The 21,778-nt window shown below is 45.2% G+C and overlaps 1 protein-coding gene and 1 pseudogene across 3 annotated transcripts in view; both read left to right on the forward strand.

Moving 5' to 3' along the window:
• ANAPC7 (anaphase promoting complex subunit 7) overlaps nt 1–17,243 on the forward strand; it is a 23,525-nt gene extending 6,282 nt beyond the window's left edge. For 2 of the 3 annotated variants that reach the window (XM_012469082.2, XM_012469083.3), the window contains exons 3-11: nt 446–565; nt 3,866–3,977; nt 4,571–4,724; nt 5,782–5,924; nt 8,126–8,243; nt 9,625–9,821; nt 13,619–13,843; nt 14,504–14,654; nt 16,389–17,243. In XM_012469082.2, the coding sequence (XP_012324505.1) occupies nt 446–565; nt 3,866–3,977; nt 4,571–4,724; nt 5,782–5,924; nt 8,126–8,243; nt 9,625–9,821; nt 13,619–13,843; nt 14,504–14,654; nt 16,389–16,578 (1,410 nt within the window). In that variant the 3' untranslated portion in view covers nt 16,579–17,243. The remainder of the gene's footprint in view (nt 1–445; nt 566–3,865; nt 3,978–4,570; nt 4,725–5,781; nt 5,925–8,125; nt 8,244–9,624; nt 9,822–13,618; nt 13,844–14,503; nt 14,655–16,388) is intronic. The other variant, XM_064379856.1, reaches the window with a different exon arrangement.
• On the forward strand, nt 17,243–19,649 carry LOC105728627 (uncharacterized; annotated as a pseudogene).
• Nucleotides 19,650–21,778: the final 2,129 nt, after the last annotated feature.

Below are 21,778 nucleotides of genomic sequence, written 5' to 3' on the forward strand. Positions count from 1 at the left end.
GTGGAAAAATTGTCTTCCGTGAGACTGATCCCTGGTGCCAAAAAGGTTGGGGACCACTGATTTAGATGATAGCTGTTTAGATGTAGAAGATGAGACCAGGCACAGTGGCTCACACCTGTAGTCTGAGGTGGGAGGACTTGAGGTCAGGAGTTTGAGACTAGCCTCAGCAACATTTTGAGACCCCTGTCTCTACAAAACGGGGCATGGTGGCACACACCTGTAGTTGTCCAGCTACTCAGGAGGCCAAGGTGGGAGGATCGCTTGAGACTAGGAAGTCAAGGCTGCGGTAAATCATGTTGCACCATTACACTGCAGCCTAGGCAACAGAGCGAGACCCTGTCTCAAAAAACGGTTGCTGGGTCATATGATAACTATGTTTAATGTTTTGAAGAACTGTCATACTGTTGGAATAATATTTCAAAAAGATGTTTTCATTGTCTCTTAGTGTCTTCCATCTGAAATTGAAGTGAAATACAAAATGGCTGAATGTTATACAATGCTAAAACAAGATAAAGATGCCATTGCTATACTTGATGGGATCCCTTCAAGACAAAGGACTCCCAAAGTAAGTTGAATGTTTATGTGTTTTTCTCCTCAGCCCTCCTAACCCTGCTCCCTCTGTGTTTTCTCATATATATATATATATGGGAATCCATCTGAACATTTTACCCATGACTCTAATTCTCATTTTCTTCCTCTGTTCATGGAGTAGGGGTGGGGGTTCAGAGAGAGATGAATGACTTTTCTATGATATCCTGAAAATTCAGCTGATGAAAATGATAGCTGGAGAATACTACAAATGCTTATTCTTTTTTTTATATATATTTAATATTTTTTGAGAAAGAGTCTCACTGTCACCCAGGCTAGAGTGCATTGGTGTGATCTTGGCTCACTGCAACTTCAACCTCCCAGGCTTAAGCAGTCCTCCCACCTCAGTCTCTTAAATAGCTGGTATTACAATTGTATACTGCCACACCCAGCTAATTTTTTTAAATTTTTATTCATTTTTTTGAGACGGAGTCTTGCTCTGTTGCCCAGACTGGAGTGCAGTGATGCGATCTTGGCTCACTGCAACTCCGCCTCCTGTGTTCAAGTGATTCTCCTGCCTCAGCCTCCCAAGTAGCTAGGGTTACAGGTGTGTGCCACCATGCCCAGCTAATTTTTGTATTTCTATTTAGTAGAGATGGAGTTTCACCATGTTGCCCAGGCTGGTTTTGAACACCTGACCTTGTGATCCTCCCACTTCAGTCTCCCAAAGTGCTGGGATTAGAGGTGTGAGCCACCACACCCAGCCGTGATGTTCTTAAATGAGGATCTATTTTAAAAGTAACTCTCTTCTCTTCTTCTCTTCTCTTCTTCCTTTCTTTCTTAGAGTCTCACTCGGTTACTAGGCTGTAGTGCACGGGCACAATCTCGGCTCACTGCAACCTCTGCCTCCTGGGTTCAATCGATTCTCCTGCCTCAGCCTCCCAAGTAGCTGGGACTACAGGCGTGTGCCACCATGCCCAGCTAATTTTTTTGTATTTTTAGTAGAGATGGGATTTCACCATATTGGCCAGGATGGTCTTGATCTCCTAACGTCATGATCCACCCACCTCAGCCTCCCAAAGTGCTGGGATTACAGGCATGAACCACCGCTCCCAGCCTGACTTTTTCATTAGGTATTACTCAAAACTCATTCTTTTAAAGTGACAGTCAAGTAGCTTAAAGGAAATGTTGATTTTTTTTTTTTTTTTTTTTGAGACGGAGTTTTGCTCTTCTTACCCAGGCTGGAGTGCAATGGCGCGATCTCGGCTCACCGCAGCCTCCGCCTCCTGGGTTCAGGCAATTCTCTTGCCTCAACCTCCTGAGTAGCTGGGATTACAGGCACGCGCCACTATGCCCAGCTAATTTTTTGTATTTTTAGTAGAGACGGGGTTTCACCATGTTGACCAGGATGGTCTCGATCTCTTGACCTCGTGATCCACCTGCCTCGGCCTCCCAAAGTGCTGGGATTACAGGCGTGAGCCACTATGCCCGGCCCTGAAATGTTGATATTTGTAGAGACAGATGGTCTGTCAGTCATCAGTCATAGTTTGTTAATATAATCAGCAGTTGGTTGGGCACGGTGGCTCATACCTGTAATCCTAGCACTTTGGGAGGCCAAGGCGGGTGGATCACAAGGTCAGGAGTTTGAGACCAGCCTGACCAACATGGTGAAACACCGTCTTTACTGCAAATACAAAAATTAGCCAAGAGTGGTAGCCAGCACCTGTAATCCCAGCTACTCAGGAGCTGAGGCAGGACAATCACTTGAACCCGGGAGGCAGAGGTTCCAGTGAGCTGAGATGATGCCACTGCACTCCAGCCTGGGTCACAGAGCAAGACTCCGTCTCAAACATATATGTACCTCCAGCAGTCAAGAAAGGATCCTAAATTTAACTTTTTATTCTTTACAAGTATTGACATCAATCCTGGAGTTCTCCTTTAAGAACTTTTCCTTGCATTTTCAAATTAGCCAAATACGGAAAACCTGAGGCCAAGTAAAAAATAGTTTTATTTTTAGTATTTCATTATTCCATTGTTTGAATTATGGTAAATTAGATGTTTTATATAATGTAGCTCTGTAATTGGAACAGATGTTCTTTATCTTCAGAGTCACTCTTTCTTGTAAATATCTGGCATACCAAGCTACAGATAATTGAAGAGATTGGGGTTGACTTTTTTTTCTTTTGTGCCCTCACATTGACTGCTTTCTTAGTTAATAATCTAGCAAATACTATCGTGTTTAGAACCTACTAATTTTGCCAGGTGCAGTGGCTCACACCTATAATCCCAGAACTTTGGGAGGCCTAGGTGGGCGGATCACCTGAGGTCAGGAGTTCAAGACCAGCCTAGCCAATATGGTGAAACCCTGTCTCTACTAAAAATCCAAAAAAAAATTAGCTGGACTTAGTAGCGCATGCCTGTAATCCCAGCTACTTAGGAGGCTGAGGGAGGAAAATCGCTTGAACCCAGGAGGCAGAGGTTGCAGTGAGCTGAGATTGTGCCATTGCACTCCAGCCTAGGTGAAAAGAGCAAAATTCTGTCTCAAAAAAAAAAAAATCTAATTTTAAAGTGGAATATTATGTTTATCTCTGTACTATTAGGAAGATCTTTTATCACTTTCCTATAACTTCTGCATTCTTTGAAACTTTTAGATTTTCTCAGTTACATGTTAGGTAGGATTATTTTTATTTAGCTTTACCAAGTTACATATTTAAATTATGCTAAAATGCACCTGTCTGCACTCACTGGATTTAAATAGTATAGCTGATTTTCATAACATTACTTTAGTGAGTTAGTACCTAGGGGCCAAAGCCTTAAGTGTTAGAAAGGCTACAGTCCAGCCACAAGTCGAATTCTCAGAGAAAAGCCCAGTATTACACTGCTTTATGTGTCCTTCTGTATCAATTCCTTTTAGGGGAAAACTCATCAGATCCTTCTTAACTAGCTATGTCAAGAGTTTCTCACTTTCTTATGTGAGGTAGTTCATCTTCTGTTTTAAGCTCAAGAAAGAATCGAGTTAACTAGCATTCTCTACCATTTCTTAAAGAATGTTACTCCTGTTTCCAGAGGCAGCGTCTTTTGTCCCGATAGTACTGGGCCTTGTGGGAAGGTAATTTGACTTTCCTCTTAGGGATGGGAGGTACTAGGGAAAGCAAGGGTAGTCGTTTCTTCTTTCTTTTGAAAAATAGGGTCAGTCTCCCTTTATTTACACAGGGTTGTGGGTAGATTTTCCCATAAAAAGTAAGTAGCTGGTAATGAAAATTAGGACTTCTTCATTGTGAGAGATTTTCTTTGCAGTATACACTTATTTTACTATCTGTTGTTTGTGTTTATACAGATAAACATGATGCTGGCAAACCTGTACAAGAAGGCTGGTCAGGAGCGCCCTTCAGTCACCAGCTATAAGGAGGTGCTGAGGCAGTGCCCATTAGCCCTTGATGCCATTCTAGGTAGAGATATTTTCTGCCTGTTTTCATGGCATGTTTACTGTCAAAGATAGTAGTTCTCAAAGTTGGCCGTACATTAGAATAACTTTATTTTTTAAAGTTCCCCTCCAGAGAGTGATTTAATAGGGTTTCTCTTGTCACATAGTCAATCAAGAAATACTTAATTATGGTTTTTGGCTGGGCACAGTGGCTCACGCCTGCAGTCCTAGCACTTTGGGAGGCTGAGGTGGGTGATTGCCTGAGCTCAGGAGTTCGAGACCCTCTCCCTATTAAAATACAAAAATTAGCTGGGCATAGTGGGGTTCACTTGTAGTCCAGCTACTTGGGAGGCTGAGGCATGAGTATCACTGCAACCCTGGAGGCGGAGGCTGCAGTGAGCTGAGATCATGCCACTGCATTCCAGCCTGGGGGGACACAAGCAAGACACTGTCTCAAAAAGAAAAAAAACACTAAATGATGGTTTTTCTGTCATGCATCTCACTTAGAATAGGGAAGCAGTTGCCTTTTAGCCGAGGGAAAATGTAGCCCATTGCTCCTTGCATGTGGAAGAGGGATACTGTGCCTTACCTTCTTTCTCCTGCTTTCTGTTGGTTTAGGCTTGCTGTCCCTTTCTGTAAAAGGGGCAGAGGTGGCATCCATGACAATGAATGTGATCCAAACCGTGCCTAACTTGGACTGGCTCTCTGTGTGGATAAAAGCATACGCTTTTGTGCATACCGGTGACAACTCAAGAGCAATCAATACCATCTGGTGAGAGCCACAAAGTTAATTCAGTGTTTTTGAGGCCCTGTCCTTGTCTAGAAGTCTGATGTATCTGAAGGAGCAAAAAGAAAAATTAGATGCTTCTCTCTTGTTGCTGCAACCAGTCTCTGGGCTGTTAGTCTTTTATACTGAATGGTCCCAAATGTAATCATATTATCATGTCTGTTGGGGACCAGTAAAAATGTAAATCTGACTGAGTTTAGTTCTGCGCATGCACAGGTAGTAACCCATGCAAAGCAAAGCAGTCTACCTTGGTGTATCATTCTTTTTTTTTTTGAGACAAGATCTCTCTCTCTCTCTCTCTCACACCCAGGCTAGAGTGCAGTGGTGCAGTCACAGCTCAGTGTACTCTTGACCTGTCAATCTTCTGGGCTCAAACCATCCTCCTGCTCAGCCTCCTGAGTAGCTGGGACTACAGGCTCATGCCACCACACCCAGCTAATTTTTTATTTTTTCATAGAGATGGGGTTTCACCATGTTGCCTAAGCTGGTCTTGAATTCCTGGGCTCAAGTGATCCTTCCACCTGGGCCTCCCAAAGTGCTGGGATTATATGCATGAACCACCACACCTGGCTTTAGTGTGTCATTCTTTAACCTGGAAGAAAATCATTTTGCACTCCCCAGAAGCATAGTTTATTGCAGCATCTAACTTGACTTGCCTTCTTAGGACTGGGGATTTTCTTTCTGTTCAGCTAAAGTTCAAGAACAAGAAGAGGCTTTGGTTTTTGTTATGCAAAGTCATTTAGTTGAGTAGTAAGTAGCTGTCAACTGTGAATGACATTACCTTTAATACCATGTAGTGTATGTTGTGTTCTGAAGAACTGCAACCAGAAAGTTACTTGTTGGTACTGAGTTCTGCTTTATTCTTTTTTTGCTATCCTGTCCTATATAATTTTTTTAAAATTATAAGCTTAAAGTTTTTATTACAAAGAATTTTATATTTACACAAAAGTAAATAGTATCTGGATGACCAATCATCCAGATTCAACAACTAAGAGGATTTATAATAGATTTAAAGGTTCAGTGTTTAATAAATATCTTAAAGTTCACTAGAGAAAAAATCCTTATTGCGAGATAACGTGGACCTACTGGGAAGCTTAGCAGATCTGTACTTCAGAGCTGGAGACAATAAAAACTCTGTCCTCAAGTTTGAACAGGCACAGATGTTGGATCCTTATCTGATAAAAGGTAAGTAATTCTTGGGACAGGAAAACAGTGGCTCTTGCGGGGTGGGATTGGAGATAATAGGGAGAAAATGCAGCATGAACTCTTGATACCAAGTTTCATAGACATAGTTTATAAAACTTACTACAGTAGTCTTTTACTTTTTTTAGGTCTTGACACATGTCTCTAACACTTAGGTAATTCCATTTGAGCAGTTATTTGTGCTTGAATTCAAGTGTCTTCTCCCCACAGATCATTATTTGGCTTTTTTTCTGTTGAGGGGGTCATAGCTCCTCCTTATGACTTATAAATTTATGATGTGCTTGACTGAGAATTTGGATGGCATCCCTAAAACCATAATATCCTTTTAGGGAATTTTGTTTTACCCTGTCTTTAGTATAATTAAAAAGGAATAAGTGTACAGATGTTCAAGAAAGGGATAAGGAGTATTTAGGCAGTAATTAGGAGTGAACAGCAGAAACATCATTGATTTTAAAGAAGTTAGCAGGTGAAGGGTAATCTTCACAGGGACCTCCAAGAGATGGCAGTTGGGACACTGGCAGTGAGTGCTCAGGAATAGTGGGAAATAAAGTCAGATAGATAGGCTCCCTATTTGTAAAGGCCCAAAAAAGGCCATCAGAAAAATAGGACCTTGTAACAATAAACAGTCTTGTGAGCTTCTTAACCCAGGGGAATGGTGGAGCTGGAAGGAGCCATCCCAAGCATTTAGATGAGGAAGCAGATCTAGAAAGATGGATTTATTTGCACAAGATTTCCCTCTTCCCTAGTGCTTATTCCTCTTGTCCAAGCTGCCTGCACCCATGAGGAAAATACTGTTTTAGAAATACCAGTCTGGCAGCAACTGGCGGCTTAAATGAGAATGGCAGCTCGGAATCTCAGATCCAGGCCCAGGGCCCAGCAGGAGCATTACAGTAGTCTTGGTTTGAGAGGAATTTTCATGGGAATCTGAAGGAATAGCAAGGGATGGAAGAGAATGGTGGCAAGATACCCAAGAGATGGGTGACTGAGCATAGGGCTCTTTTTATAGAATGTGGGTAAAAATAAAGCGGGGGCTGGGGAGAGGCAGTGAGGTTTTTTTTGTATTGTTTTTGTTTTGTTTTGTTTTTTGAGATGGAGTTTCACTGTTGTTACCCAGGTGGGAGTGCAATGGCACAGTCTCAGCTCACTGCAACCTCCGCCTCCTGGGTTCAGGTGACTCTCCCACCTCAGCCTCCTGAGTAGCTGGGATTACAGGCGCTCACCACCACGCCTGACTAATTTTTGTAATTTTTAGAAGAGTTGGGGTTTCACCATGTTAGCTAGGCTGGTCCGGAACTCCTGACCTTAGGTGATCTGTCCACCTCAGCCTCTATAAGTGCCAGGATGACAGATGTAAACCACTCTGCCCAGCCTGATCTTTAATGAACTGCATTCTGGATAGCACTACAAGCTGTTTTCTGGAGCGGGCCAACTTTTTCTGAGACTGGTTGGCTTTTCAGCAGCAAGTGTGTATTTCTGATGGCCTAGAGCTCTTGGAAGAGAGACCTTACTTAAGGCTTTTTTGGGCCTTTTCTGGTTGGATTCGGATAGCTGTATATCATGCCACAGGATAGAGGGACAAATAGTTCCTGAAAATTGGAGGCTTTCAAATTGTGAGGTAGGTTGTTCTGCTCCTTTGGTTTTTGTTTTTGTTGTTTGAGACAGGATCTTGTTCCATCACTCAGGCTGGAGTGGCACAAACCGCTTGCTAAAGCCTTGACCTCCTAGGCTCAAGCAATCCTCCTGCCTTAGCCTCTTGAATAGCCGGTACCATAGGCATGTGCCACTGTGCTTGGCTAATTTTTAAAAATTTTTGTAGAGACAGGGTCTCACCATATTGCCCAGGCTGGTCTTGAACTCCTGGGCCCAGGTGATCCTCCTGCCTGTGCCATCCAACGTGCCAGGATTATAGGTGTGAGCCACCATGCCCAGCTGTGTTTTGCTTTTTAATAGTCACTTTGGAAAAAGAAAAAAAAATAGTATCATATGACACTAGAGAAAAAAAATTAGTCACTTTGTCGGAAACTGGAAATAGTAGTGGGAGGAGCCTGTGATAGTGGAAAGGGCTTAGCCCCTGTGGGAGCTGGGCCCTCAGCATGGAGTCTGATGTTGGGTGCTACTCCTATTTGTGGGACTACTGCTCCTCTGCTTAAAACACCTCTTCTCACTGTGTCCTTCCTTTCTAGGAATGGATGTATATGGCTACCTCCTGGCACGAGAAGGGCGGCTGGAGGATGTGGAGAACCTTGGATGCCGCCTTTTTAATATCTCTGATCAGCATGCAGAACCGTGGGTGGTCTCTGGGTATGGTTATGCATTCCCCTTTCTCCCTAGTTGTCAGTAGATTAAGAGAAGGTTCCTCCTGAAGAGAATATAAGTTGAAAGCACAGGTTTAAGAGGTAATCACCTGGCCTGGCACGGTGGCTCATGCCTGTAATCCCAGCACTTTGGGAGGCTGAGACAGGTGGATCACTTGTGAGACCAGCCTGGCCATCGTGGCAAAACTCCCATTTCTACTAAAAATATAAAAATTAGCCAGGCATGGTGGCGCACCCCTGTAATCCCTGCTACTAGGGAGGCTGAAACGGGAGAATCGCTTCAAGCTAGGAGGCGGAGGTTGCAGTGAGCCGAGATTGAGCCACTGTACTCCATGTGGGTGGCAGAGTGAGACTTTGTCTCAAAAATAATAAAATAAAAAGAGGTAATTACTTGAGTTCAGGAGTTTGAGACCAGCCTGGGCAACGTAGCAAGATTCTGTCTTTATTTATTTATATATATATTATACATTTATATATTTTATTTATATATATATTATACATTTATATATTTTATATATATATATATATATTATATACATATATATGTATATTTTTTAAAAGGATAATCAGTCCTGGATTGAAATCATGATTTATGACTCTGGATGCATTATTTACCTATCTAGGTCTATATTCTCATTTGGAAAATTGGCTAATAACTTCTCCTTCTAGGGTTAAACATTAATTGAGTCGGTGAATATATTGTGCTTAGTACTGGGCCATCAGTGATAGGACCGGAAGATGCTCCTTTGTTACTAACCTGGCTTTACAAATTCTCCAAATGCCTCTCTGCTAATAACTAGTATCCAGATTTTAGGTTCTTTTCCATAATTTTTCCCTTCCATATTAAGATTTCCACCTAAAAATAAGTATTTAGTGGATTTTTTTGTTTTCCTTTTCCATTAATAGCTTAGGTTAAAACTGTAAGTGTGGGTCTGGGCTCAGTGACTTACGCCTGTAATCCCAGCACTTTGGGAGGTTGAGGCGGGCAGATCACGAGGTAAGGAGTTCCAGAACAGCCTGGCCAACATGGTGAAACCCCATCTCCACAAAAGATTAGCCAGGCTTGGTGGCAGGTGCCTGTAGTCCCAGCTACTCGGGAAGCTGAGGCAGGAGAATCACTTGAACCCAGGAGATGTAGGTTGCAGTGAACTGAGATCGTGTCATTGCACTCCAGCCCGGGTGACAGGGTGAGACTCCGTCTCAACAAACAAAAACAAAACAAAAAAAACCACGGTAAGTTCGGGTTTGGAATAAGGTTTATTTGGAATAAGGATTATGTACAGGGCCTTCAGTAAGATTTTTGGATGAAGTTTCTTTATAGTCCTTTCTTGGATAATTTCTGTGTTTTGTTTTTTTTTTTCCTCCAGTTGTCACAGCTTCTATAGCAAACGCTACTCCCGGGCCCTCTATTTAGGAGCCAAGGCCATTCAGCTGAACAGTAATAGTGTTCAAGCTTTGCTACTTAAGGGAGCAGCACTTAGGAACATGGGCAGAGTCCAGGAAGCAATAATCCATTTTCGGGAGGCCATACGGCTCGCACCTTGTCGCTTAGATTGTTATGAAGGTAAGATAGAAAATAAAGGTGAATGGTGTACATCTGTGGGTGTGGCAGCGGCCCTCAGGTGGAAGGTTTCATTAGGCCAGCACTTCCCAAACTCTTGTTAGAAGCATCTGGCGAAGCTTTTCAAAATCCTGATGTTGGATATCTCCAGTGTAGATGGAAATATATGGGGTTGGGAATAGACATCGATATTTCTGAAGATACCGAGGTATTAGCAATGTGCAGACAAGTTTGGGAACCACTGCACTGGGCATTTTACATTTATTTAGGGCTTTCACTGGATTTGTCACCCCATACTTTCAGAATCAATTTTTTCTCTTTTCTTTTTCTTCTGGTTTTTGGTGAGAGGATAGTTGGAATGGGGTTGTTGTTTTTGTCCTCCCACCCCCGTGCCCACCCATTGTAGCATACTCATTAATATGAATCTCTCTGTGTGAGGCACCATGGTAGATCACTTAGTTTACCTATTTTTATTATTTTTATCTGAGATAGAGTCTTACTGTGTCACCCAGGCTGGAGTGCAGTGGTGCAGTCTCAGCTCACTGCAACCTCCGCCTCTCGGGTTTAAACGATTCTTCTGCCTCAGCCTCCCACGTAGCTGGGATTACAGGCGTGTGCCACCATGCTCAGCTAATTTTTGCATTTTTAGCAAAGATGAGGTTTTGCCATGTTGGCCAGGCTGGTCTCGAACTCATGGCCTCAAGTGATCCGCCTACCTCAGCCTCCCAAAGTGCTGGGATTACAGGCATGAGACATTGTGCATGCCTTGTTATGCCTATTCTTTTTTGTGGCCGTCTTACCTTAGGCCAGAGATAGTACTCGTAAGATAACTCAACGTCCATATGATAGTGTTGGCTGTGGGAATGGGTCTGTTCATTGTGACCTCCAGAGTGGGCACAATTGGGGTCCAACTGTTTTGTTATGTAATAGTTTAAGTTCATGTGAACTGACCCCTAAGAGTTCAAAGGAGCTCTGCCAGCTTCAGCAATGTTTGGTGACTCAGTCACAGACATTAAAATAGATCTTACAAGATGCAGTTCCTCCAAAACATATTTTTGTAAGCATTTAAAAATAAACCCAGGAGTCTAGGAGTGATTTGCTCTTAACGGGAAGATGAGTTCAAATTTGAGAAATAAAATTTGGAAGTTGGGAGGGAGAACAAATCTGCTTATATAGCCAGAGAGCTATGCCTCTGGTGGATTTGTTGGGGGCAAAGAGGATTGACTTTGTTCTTAAAGAAGCTCCAGCAAACCAAGCTCCGGTTTCAGATTAACTTCTTGATCCTGAAAGTGTAACTTCTCTTTCTTTCCAGCTGTTGTTATGCTAATTCCATTGTACTGCATGCTTATTTCACTGGAGCTCAGGGATGCAGTTGAATAGCCCCTCCTATAATATCTGGACACCAGATGTTTCCCAGTTGGCCAGTGAGGCTTCTCAAGCTGCCATTTGGAGATTTGGCTCAGGGCAACCCTGGTTACACCCTTTAATGTTTCTTAGAGTTCCCATTTGGAGCTTCCTTTGCTGGTAGAGGTTGAGGTTAGGCAAGTGCATTCTGTTTTCTTCTGAAGTTCCAGTGGAGCTTTAGCAGGGAAGTAAAACTATTCAATAAGTAATTCCAAATACAACTGTATTTGGAATCCAATATGTTGCCCTTAAGAGTTAGGTAGGCCGGGCATGGTGGCTCACACCTGTAATCCCAGCACTTTGGGAGGCCGAGGCGGGTGGATCATGAGGTCAAGAGATCGAGACCATCCTGGTCAACATGGTGAAACCCCGTCTCTACTAAAAATACAAAAAATTAGCTGGGCATGGTGGCGTGTGCCTGTAATCCCAGCTACTCGGGAGGCTGAGGCAGGAGAATTGCCTGAACCCAGAAGGAGGAGGTTGCGGTGAGCCGAGATCGCGCCATTGCACTCCAGCCTGGGTAACAAGAGCGAAACTCCGTCTCAAAAGAAAAAAATAAAATAAAATAAGTTAGGTAATTGGCTGAGCGCGGTGGCTCACGCCTGTAATCCCAGCACGTTGGAAGGCCGAGATGGCCAGATCACCTGAGGTCAGGAGTTTGAGACCAGCCTAGCCAACATGGTGAAACCCCATCTCTACTAAAAATAGAAAAAAAAAAAATTAGCCAGGCATGGTGGCACACGCCTGTAGTCCCAGCTACTCAAGAGGCTGAGGCAGGAGAATCACTTGAGCCCAGGAGATGTAGGTTGCAGTGAGCCGAGATGTCACCACTGCACTCCAGCCTGGGTGACAGAGCAAGACTACATTTCCAAAAACAAAAAAGAGTTAGGTAATTTCTGGTTAAGTAACCATAGTGTGTGGAAGGGTGTGCATGAATGTTATAAATGCTGCTAGGGTGGAGGAGTATGCAGAGAAAATCTGCCAAGGATTGTGTGGGTTTGGGGTTTAAGCTGTTTTTCTGTTTTGATGAGCACTTTGTGCCAAAAAGTTATTCCTCTGTTCTCCTCAACTTCTTGGCATGAAGAGTTGAGAGTTGACTCTTCTCAAGGTGGCCCCATAGGGCGTCTTGCTGTGGGCGTGGAAAGAGGCAAGGGCTGCCAGTGACAGTCTGTTGCATCTGATAAAGTACTGTTCATCTAGTTTAGGGAAGCCCTCAGCAAGTGCCTTTTGAGACAGCTGTTATGTTTCAAATGAAAGAGTCTTACTAGATTGCTTGACAATAAGTCCTATAGTTTGTCGAACTGGACATTCAGTTTAAGACTCTACGAGCCAGGTCAGGTGCGGTGGCTCACGCCTGTAATCCTAGCACTTTGGGAGGCTGAAGTGAGTGAATCACCTGAGGTCAGCAGTTCGAGACCAGCCTGATCAACATGGAGAAACCCCATCTCTACTAAGAGTAAAAATTTAGCTGGGTGTGGTGGTGCATGCCTGTAATCCCAGCCACTAGGGAGGCTAAGGCGGGAGAATCACTTGAACCTGGGAGGCGGAGGTTGCCATGAGCCGAGATCACGCCATTGCACTCCAGCCTGGGCAACAAGAGTGAAACTACATCTCAAAAAAAAAAAGAAAAATTAAAATTAGGCCAGGCATGGTGGCTTACGCCTGTAATTCCAGCACTTTAGGAGGCTGAGGTGGGTTGATCATGAGGTCAAGAGATGGAGACCATCCTGGCCAACATGGTGAAACCCCGTCTCTACTAAAAATACAAAAAATTAGCTGGGCATGGTGGCCTGTGCCTGTAATCCCAGCTGCTCAGGAGGCTGAGGCAGGAGAATCACTTGAACCTGGGAGGCAGAGGTTGCAGTGAGCCAAGGTCACGCCACTGCACTTCAGCCTGGCAACAGAGCAAGACTCTGTCTCAAAATAAAAATAAAAAAGATTCTAGGAGACTTCCCTCTTAAACCTAGGCCTACAGGTGACTGAATGCAGCTGGAGAATAACAGCTTGTTAAGAGGCAGCAAAACTTTAGGTTTTGTTGGAAACATCATCTCTCACTAATTTCTTGGCCATATGACAGGCTAAACATTAGCGTTGCATTTGTTCTTCTAGCAGTTAGATGGGGTGTTCACATGCTGTGAGTTCCTTACACGTGCTTGTTTCCTTCCCTAAACTGAAGGTGCCTTTGAAGGCAGTCTTTTTCCACATACATCAAGTGCTCTGGAATAGCACTTCTTAGCTATTCCATCAACACGCTTTCCAGTCTGATCTCACCATCAGTTTCCCCTGGCCTGCCCTTTGAAGCTTTGAACGTTAACAATTTGGACAGCTGTCAGAGTGAAAGCATGGGTTGGAATGGTAATGGCATTGAATGTCTTCATGTGTTTTACTTTTTTCAGGTCTCATAGAATGTTACTTAGCCTCCAACAGTATTCGAGAAGCAATGGTAATGGCTAACAACGTTTACAAAACTCTGGGAGCAAATGCACAGACCCTTACCCTTTTAGCCACTGTTTGTCTTGAAGACCCAGTGACACAGGAGAAAGCCAAAACGTTATTAGATAAAGCCCTGACCCAAAGGCCAGATTACATTAAGGCTGTGGTGAAAAAAGCAGAACTACTTAGTAAGTGTCTTATTTTCTGTCCTGTTCATCATTAATTTTAATAAAACCTGACCTCAGTTGGTCACCCTTGTCCCAGCTAGTTACAGATGACCAGACAGGTGTGTGCCTTTTGCAGCAGGTCTGAGCCTGCTTGGATTCGTTTATATTTAGTCCAACCAAATGTAGCTGGCTTAGACCTGCTTGGCTTGGCTCAAACCACCTATTAGTTGGTATCTGTTCGGCTCACTATTTTCTGGTTTGAGTTGTCCTGAATTAGTTTGAGCTGAATATAACTAACTGGTTTTCGCCAGTTTGAACTGTTCAGAGCCATCTGGATTATTTTGTGACTTCCCTTTTAGCCCTGTTTTTTTTCAGTCCTCATTTATGATGAACTCATATTTTGGTTCATCAAATTTGGGTTCGTTGGCAAATAAAATGCAGTTTGGCTTTTTAACGTTAAGAGCCCATTTAAAACATTATAATTCAAACTGCGAATTTCTTAATTGAATAGGACCTCAGGTGTGCTTGCCCCTCGCTTTGTGTTGCACCAGTATTCTCTTGAGGATGTCTGCAAAGTGATTGTCAGAATGATAGTTGTGGTTTTTTTGTACATGACTTAAGATGAGAATGTATTTTTAAAATGTTCATGTAGGACAGTGAGGGTCTTTTTTATCCCCCCAGGTAGAGAACAGAAATACGAAGATGGAATTGCTTTGCTGAGGAACGCACTGGCTAATCAGAGCGACTGTGTCCTGCATCGGATCCTAGGAGATTTCCTTGTAGCTGTCAATGAGTATCAGGAGGCAATGGACCAGTATAGTATAGCACTAAGGTAGGCACTAGCCTCCCGTGGGGGAAGGCCACTGAGGAGGGTAAAGGAGGCAGTGAGCTGTGTCACAGGAGTTATGGAAACATGCACAGTTTGTGTCTGTGGTTGAAAGCATAATAATAATAGTAATGGTAGGAGAGTTATTTGTGAATTCATGACTTCTAAAAATTTTTTCTTAAAATATATTAACAACATTGAGAAACTGTTTCACTCATAACCATCCCACACCACTATAACATCTGTGTTCATTTGTATAGATCATCTTCTGTCCTTGCCCACACACATACATATTTTTATAGGGTTGTACCTAGTATATATTTTATATTCTTCTTTTTCAAATCAAAGTATTGTAAGTAGTTTCCCATGTTTCTATCTACTGTAGTAGTTAAGAACTTGAGGTCTGAAGTTTTGAATACTACTTTCACCACCTGTGATCTTGGGCAAGTTACTAACACATTTCCTTGTCTATATCTATCTACCTATTAGACATTAAATGATTGAATGAGGGTTAAATGATTATAACATGTAAAGCTCTTAGCCCTGTGCCTGGTACATAGTAAATACTAAATAAATAGTGGTATTCTTACTGTTTAATACAGAAGTGGTTTATTTGAGGGTTGTCCGTGTGTGTGTAAGGTTATATGGTGAGGGGCTGTCTTTAATAGAGTCTGATCACATTCAGTTGTTCAGCACACAGTTGAGCACCACTTGTGTGCTTATCATCTCAGTGACCACTGGAGATGCTATGTTTTGGGAGCTGTCAGTCTCAGACATGCAGACTGACCATACCACATGCTAAGGGCTTTCACAGCAGTCTGTAGAAGGGAAGGTGCGAGTCCAGAGGGCAGGAGCCCTGGGTATGGGTGAGAGCTTCAGAGTATGGGTGTGGAAGTGTTCAGCAACTAGGAGACCAGGAGATATTACAGATCGGTCCACATTTATGTTGGTAGAAACAGAATGCCAACGTGGGTTTTAGCTGCTTTTTAAAAGCCCAGAAGCAAGTGAGAAAATAAAATACCAGACTTCTATTAGAGATGGAGTTTACTAGGGGTGGGACACCTGCTGGCTTGGGTGATGGTCACCAAGGCAAGATGAAAGATTGCTTAAGAGGCAAATAAATGAATGTTCTAGAGGCTCTGAACTTTGGGGGTGGGGGTGGCACATTTACTGACTCCCAGCTACTAAATGTGAATGCTCGAGTAGGGGTAGCCTTGGGTCCTGGGGTCTAACCTAGGTGTTTACAAATCTGTTCCATGGCATAGCATGATATTTTTGGTTGGCTTCTGAAATGCTGATATATTTAATTACATCATAAGAACATGGAACACCTCTACTCAGAGAAATTCCTATTTTTTTGTAACCCCATAGCTCAAAAACCCAACTTTCTGGGAATTATATTTGAATTTATCTGTTAATGTTTGTTTACCACTTTTTCATTTGTGTTATCTCGTAGCCTCTAGCAGAATGCTAGGGGTAATAGGTATGAAAAAATTTAAGAAATTTGTAGAGAAAAACTCAAATTGAGAACTCAAAAATTAGGAAAAGACTCCTTTTTGCACTTCTGGTGGTGGACTCCATCAACCCAGCCTCGGAAGCCTGAGTTGTTTGGAGAGGCCAGGCTTTAGCACTTTCTCTGGGACTGTGTGGTCATTTCACTGCTGGGCCAGGGAGATGACAAATCAGCCAGCAAGAGCAAGGCAGAGATTCAGGCCTCTCCTTTGTTTTGTTGTCCCCTAGTTTGGACCCCAATGACCAGAAGTCTCTAGAGGGGATGCAGAAGATGGAGAAGGAGGAGAGTCCCACGGATGCCACTCAGGAGGAGGATGTGGACGACATGGAAGGGAGTGGGGAAGAAGGGGACCTGGAGGGCAGCGACAGTGAGGCGGCCCAGTGGGCTGACCAGGAGCAGTGGTTCGGCATGCAGTGAGGGGGCGGCAGCTCCGTGGCCGCACTGGCCTGCCCTGCTCTGAGCACTTCCGTGGACTGAAGGAACCATAGGAGCCTGCTCTCAGGAGGACAATGATTCAGCATGTGATTGCAGCAGGGGCCTCTGCTCCCTTGCTCCCGATTCCTAGTCGTGACTTCATTTCTAAAACAGAGCCTGACCAACCTTCCATGTATCTCCATCCTCCCCTGCTCCAGCCAGGGAGGACTGAGGGAGTGCCCCGAGACCCACACACATGTTGGGGCTTCTGGGCCAAGAGTACTTTTTATATAACTAATTTCTAAATCCAAAAGCTCAAGGAATAGACAGTGTTCTGTCAGTGATGTGGATGGGTTTGAAGGAGTGACCCACCATCCCAGCACGATAGTGTCACCTCCCAAGTCGGATGGCAGCAAGATCTGGCCCTAGAGGGCTTCCTGTTCCCAGAAGTCATTGTCCTGGGCCAGACACCCCTAATAATCTTGCTTCCTTCTGCAATGTTAGTAATGCCTTAAGCTGACAGTTGCTGTTTTGCAGAACAGTTTTCCTCTTTGCTTAGCTGGTAACTTGCCTCTGAGCCTGGGCTGATTTGAGAAAGCAGGTGTGATGAGAGCATGAACAGAGGTGCACCTGGGGCAGTTCCCTAATAAAACTGATTTGTACAGTCATGGTGTTGGGGTGATCAGAATGGAAGCCCTTTTTAAAATAGACTCTTAGTTTTTTTGTCTCTTATTCAGAATGCATTGATTCAGCCCGAGAAGTATTTCCCAAAAATAGACTTTCTTCCCCTAGTGTTAGGAGCCAGGAGGGTTGGAAAGCTCAGGAGCCCTGAGCTGGTTCATCTGTTGCATATTGGGTAGGTAAATTTCCCTGGAGCCTGAGATTTGGCCAGATTTCAGCTAAGTCTGCCTGGCTCTTCTGCTGCAGCTGTGAGATTGGAGTCTGGTTCCAGCATATCACTGGTCAGCCTGAGTGTCTCACCCTGAGCTCTGGGGCTGGGAGTTTCTTTCCCCACCCCCTCCCTTGTGTCTTAAGTTTCAATCGCTCTGAGTATACAATTAATTGGAGGTGGGGGGTGGGTGTCACAGCTAATCCCAAATTCAAAAATTAGTCCAAGGTGCTACAAAATATGAATTTGATGTCAATAGAAGGTCGAATCCCAAAATGTAAAAACTGTAAGTGTAAGTAGTTAATGAGCTTAGAACATCTGATAACTGCAATTTAAAATAGGCAAAAAGTTTCTGTGAGTCTTTCAGTCTGAGACCCAAAGCCTCCGCACATCACTTGATCTGAGCTGCTTCTAAAGAGATATACAAGGCCAGGTGTGCTCACACTTGTAATCCCAGCACTTTGGGAGGCCAAGGTGGGTGGGTCACTCTAGGCCAGGAGTTTGAGACCAGCCTGGCCAACATGGTGAAACCCTGTCTCTACTAAAAATACAAAAATTAGCTGGGCATGGTGGCATGTGCCTGTAATCCCAGCTACTTAGGAAGCTGGGCAGGAGAATGGCTTGAACTGGGACCCGGGAGGCGGAGGTTGCAGTGAGCCAAGATCGCACCACTGCACTCCAGCCTGGGCTACAGAGCAAGACTCCATCTTAAAAACAAAAAAAAATTAGCCAGGCATGGTGTTGCAGAGCAGTAATCTCGGCTACTCAATACTTGGGAGGCTGAGGCAGGAAAATCACTTGAACCCAGGAGGTGGAGGTTTGCAGTGAGCCAGGATCGTGCCCCTGAGCAACAGAGACAGTGTTTCAAAAAAAAAAAAAAAGCCACACAGACGGTTGGGGTCACACTAGGTGAGTGTATGACCAGAAGAAGCAACCTGCCCCTTGGCCTAGGCATGGTCTCCCGGATGCAGCCTCACCTCATAGGCTTCCTCAGTTCCATGACCTGTCAGTCCTGTAATGAGAGAGGAGAGGTGAAGCCTCTGCCTTTCCGCTGACTACAGGAGGAAGCCCAGCCCCACCATGCAATCTCGTCTCTGCATGGCAGGCTCACTGCCACACTCACATACCCCTGGATCAGGGTCCCAGAGCCCAGGTCCCATGTATTGCCCTCAACTGGTGCCCTCCCACCTTCCCCTTCCATGGCATGCCCCTCAGCCCTGCTGAGAGCCTCTGTGTACTCCAGGCTCCTCCAGCCCAGCAGCTCCCAGGACGGATCCTCGCTCCCTGCAGCCTTCACCTCCAGCCCCAAGGTAACAGGTTGGAAGAGGCAGCTGAAGCTGTGAAACCACCTCACACGGGGTTGAGAAAACACTTGGTTCATATCAAAGAATGGTGCTCAGAGGGTGCTGAAGCTGTCGCTTGGCACTGCCACTGTCACTTTCTCACAAACCCAAAACCTCAAGGGCAGGGAGCTCCAGGAGGCAGGGACAGAACCAGGCGGCTCAGCCCTGTGGCTGTCCTGAGCCACCTGCCAGGAGACCAGGCACCTGACCAAGGACAACCTCCAAATGCCCAGTCATTACAAGTTCCTTCTGGGTTCTGGAGTCCCATACAGCCAGTATGGGGGTGTTTTAACTGAGTCATTTCTCCACCTTTCAGATTGTTCAGAGACCACTTGGGTCTGAAAAGCCTCCCTTCCCCCTCAGAACCTGTGGGCTGTGAGGGTAGTTAGCTGTGTAGCCCCTGCTGCCTCCCAGAATGAGGACTAAATGAGCCTGTGCAGCATTAAGTATCTATTGTGACACCCTCACAGAGGGAGTGCCAGCTGGCCAGGCTTCCCTGAGGAGCTGGGAGTGGTGCTGTCCTTCTGGAATCCCTGGAGGACCCTCAGCCAAGTAGGGAGGCAGGCTCCAGAGTCAGGGTGAGCCCTGCCCTTCAGCGGGACCTCCCATTTTTCATTTCTGAGCTCCTGCTGGTCTCCAGGGACCTGGTAGGTATGTCCCTACTCATAGGGCTGATGACAGGAGCTCTCCCTGCAGCCACAGCTTGGGGACCACACTCCTGCCTCTGAATTCCTCAGAATGAGGCTAGTTTTTGCCCAGATCTGCAGTCCCCAAACTTGAGCGTCCATTTCAGTGATGCAGGTTCCACGCCCAGCACCAAACTTTTATTGGAATCCATGGGCCAGGCCCAGCAGTCTGCAGCTTTCACTCCCCTCCCCGGCTTCCTATTCTATTCAGGTGTTCCCTGCAAGTATTGAGAAACCTGGGAGAAGGGAGCTCAAAGATCCTAGGAGCGGCAGGCCTGACCCCAGAGAGCCCTTGGGGGTTTCCACTCTACACCTGCCTGTGGGTGGGAGGAACCTGCCTCCAAAGGCCTCACCTGCCGCTTCCTGCCTTCCCAGCCCTGCACTGGCTCACCTGTGGCAGGCCAGGGCCTGCGCAGAGCTGCTTCCCAGAACTCAGGCAAGCTCTCCCTGTGAGCAGCTCTCTGGGCCCTCAGGCCTGCATTCCCTGCTGATGACAGGCAGTGAGTCCAGACTCCACATGTACCTCACTGAGGACGGCTGTGGCCAGGTCACCAGGAAGCCCTGCGCTGGGAGGGGCTGTTGAGGTAAGTGCCTTACTAAGGTTTTCCACTTCCTACAGGAGCCTCCCTGCCCTGGGGCAGCAGGAGGGGCCTCAGCTGCCACCTCTTTTCTTGGTGCACAGTGCAGATCTGCTGTCTAAACGCCTCCAGGCCTGGGTGAACTTAGCACCCCTGCCCCTGCTGCACCTGGGCCACCACTGGCCTGGCCTAGGGTGTGGGGTTGTCCCAGATTGTTGTGAAAGGTCATTGGTGTCAGAGAGCACATGGCACCAGCAAGGTCGGGTACGAGCCAAGAAGCCCACAGTTCGGCCTCTGCAGCAGCCATGAAAAGAAAACATGAATTTAAAAATAACAGAGTGCCCCTGTGCACTGCTGGTAGGAATGTTAAGGTGGTGCAGCCACCGTGGAGAACAGTCTGATGATTCAGAAATTCAAACAGTATTACCCTAGGATCCAGCGTTTCACCTCTGGGTGTACACCCGAAGAAGTGAGAGCCAGAATTCCTACAGATTACACATCCATGTCCACACAGCACTGTCCTCTGTAGCAAAAGGTGGAAACAACTCACGTGTCCTTAGATGAGTAAAACCAAGGTGCATCTTTCGGTACAATGAAATATTAGCCTTGAAAAGGCAAGTGACACATGCTACAACACGGAGGAACTTTTGAGAACATTATTCTGAGTGGAAGAAGCCAATCACAAAAGGTCAAATGATGTGTGACTCCATGAATCCGAAGTGCACCTGGCACAGTCAAATTCATAGAGACAAAGTAGATTAGAGGCTGCCAGGGGCTGCGGGGAAGGAATGAGTTAGTGTCTAATAGGGATATGGTTTCTGCTTAGAATATTTAACAAGCTCTGGATGTGTTGCTGATGGTCACACATTTTATGTTATATATGTTTTATGACAAAAAAAAAAAAAACGAGGCCGGCCAGGGTGGCTCATGCCTGTAATCCCAGCACTTTGGGAGGCCGAGGTGGGTGGATCACGAGGCCAGGAGTTCAAGTCCAGCCTGACGAACATGGTGAAACCCTGTCTCTACTAAAAATATAAAAATTAGCCAAGCATGGTAGCATGTGTCTGTAATAAGATACTCAGGAGGCTGAGGCAAGAGAATCGCTTGAACCTGGGAAGCAGAGATTGTAGTGAGCCAAGATCGCGCCACTGCACTCCAGCCTGGGCAATAGAGTGAGACTCCATCTCAAAAAAACAAAAAAGTCAAGAAATGGCCTATAAGCCTGCCATCTAGATAACCTCAGTGAACACATCTTAATCTATGTGAAATATAGTATGTATTTGTAAAATATATGTGTCATATAAAACTACACATGGTTGACCGGGCACGGTGGCTCACGCCTGTAATCCCAGCACTTTGGGAGCCCGAGGCGGGTGGATCACGAGGTCAAGAGATCGAGACCATCCTGGTCAACATGGTGAAACCCTGTTTCTACTAAAAATACAAAAAATTAACTGGGCGCGGTGGCGCGTGCCTGTAATCCCAGCTACTCGGGAGGCTAAGGCAGGAGAATTGCCTGAACCCAGGAGGCAGAGGTTGTGGTGAGCCGAGATTGCGCCATTGCACTCCAGCCTGGGTAAGAAGAGCGAAACTCCGTCTCAAAAAAAAAAAAACAAAACTACACATGATTTAAAAAATTCAGGCCAGGTGCAGTGGCCGATGCCTATAATCCCAGCACTTTGGAAGACTAAGGGGGGCAGTTCACTT

This window comes from Aotus nancymaae, unplaced genomic scaffold (genome assembly GCF_030222135.1).
Source record: "Aotus nancymaae isolate 86718 unplaced genomic scaffold, 86718_ANA_hifiasm-v0.15.2.pri h1tg000021l, whole genome shotgun sequence".
In the NCBI taxonomy this organism is placed as follows: domain Eukaryota; kingdom Metazoa; phylum Chordata; class Mammalia; order Primates; family Aotidae; genus Aotus; species Aotus nancymaae.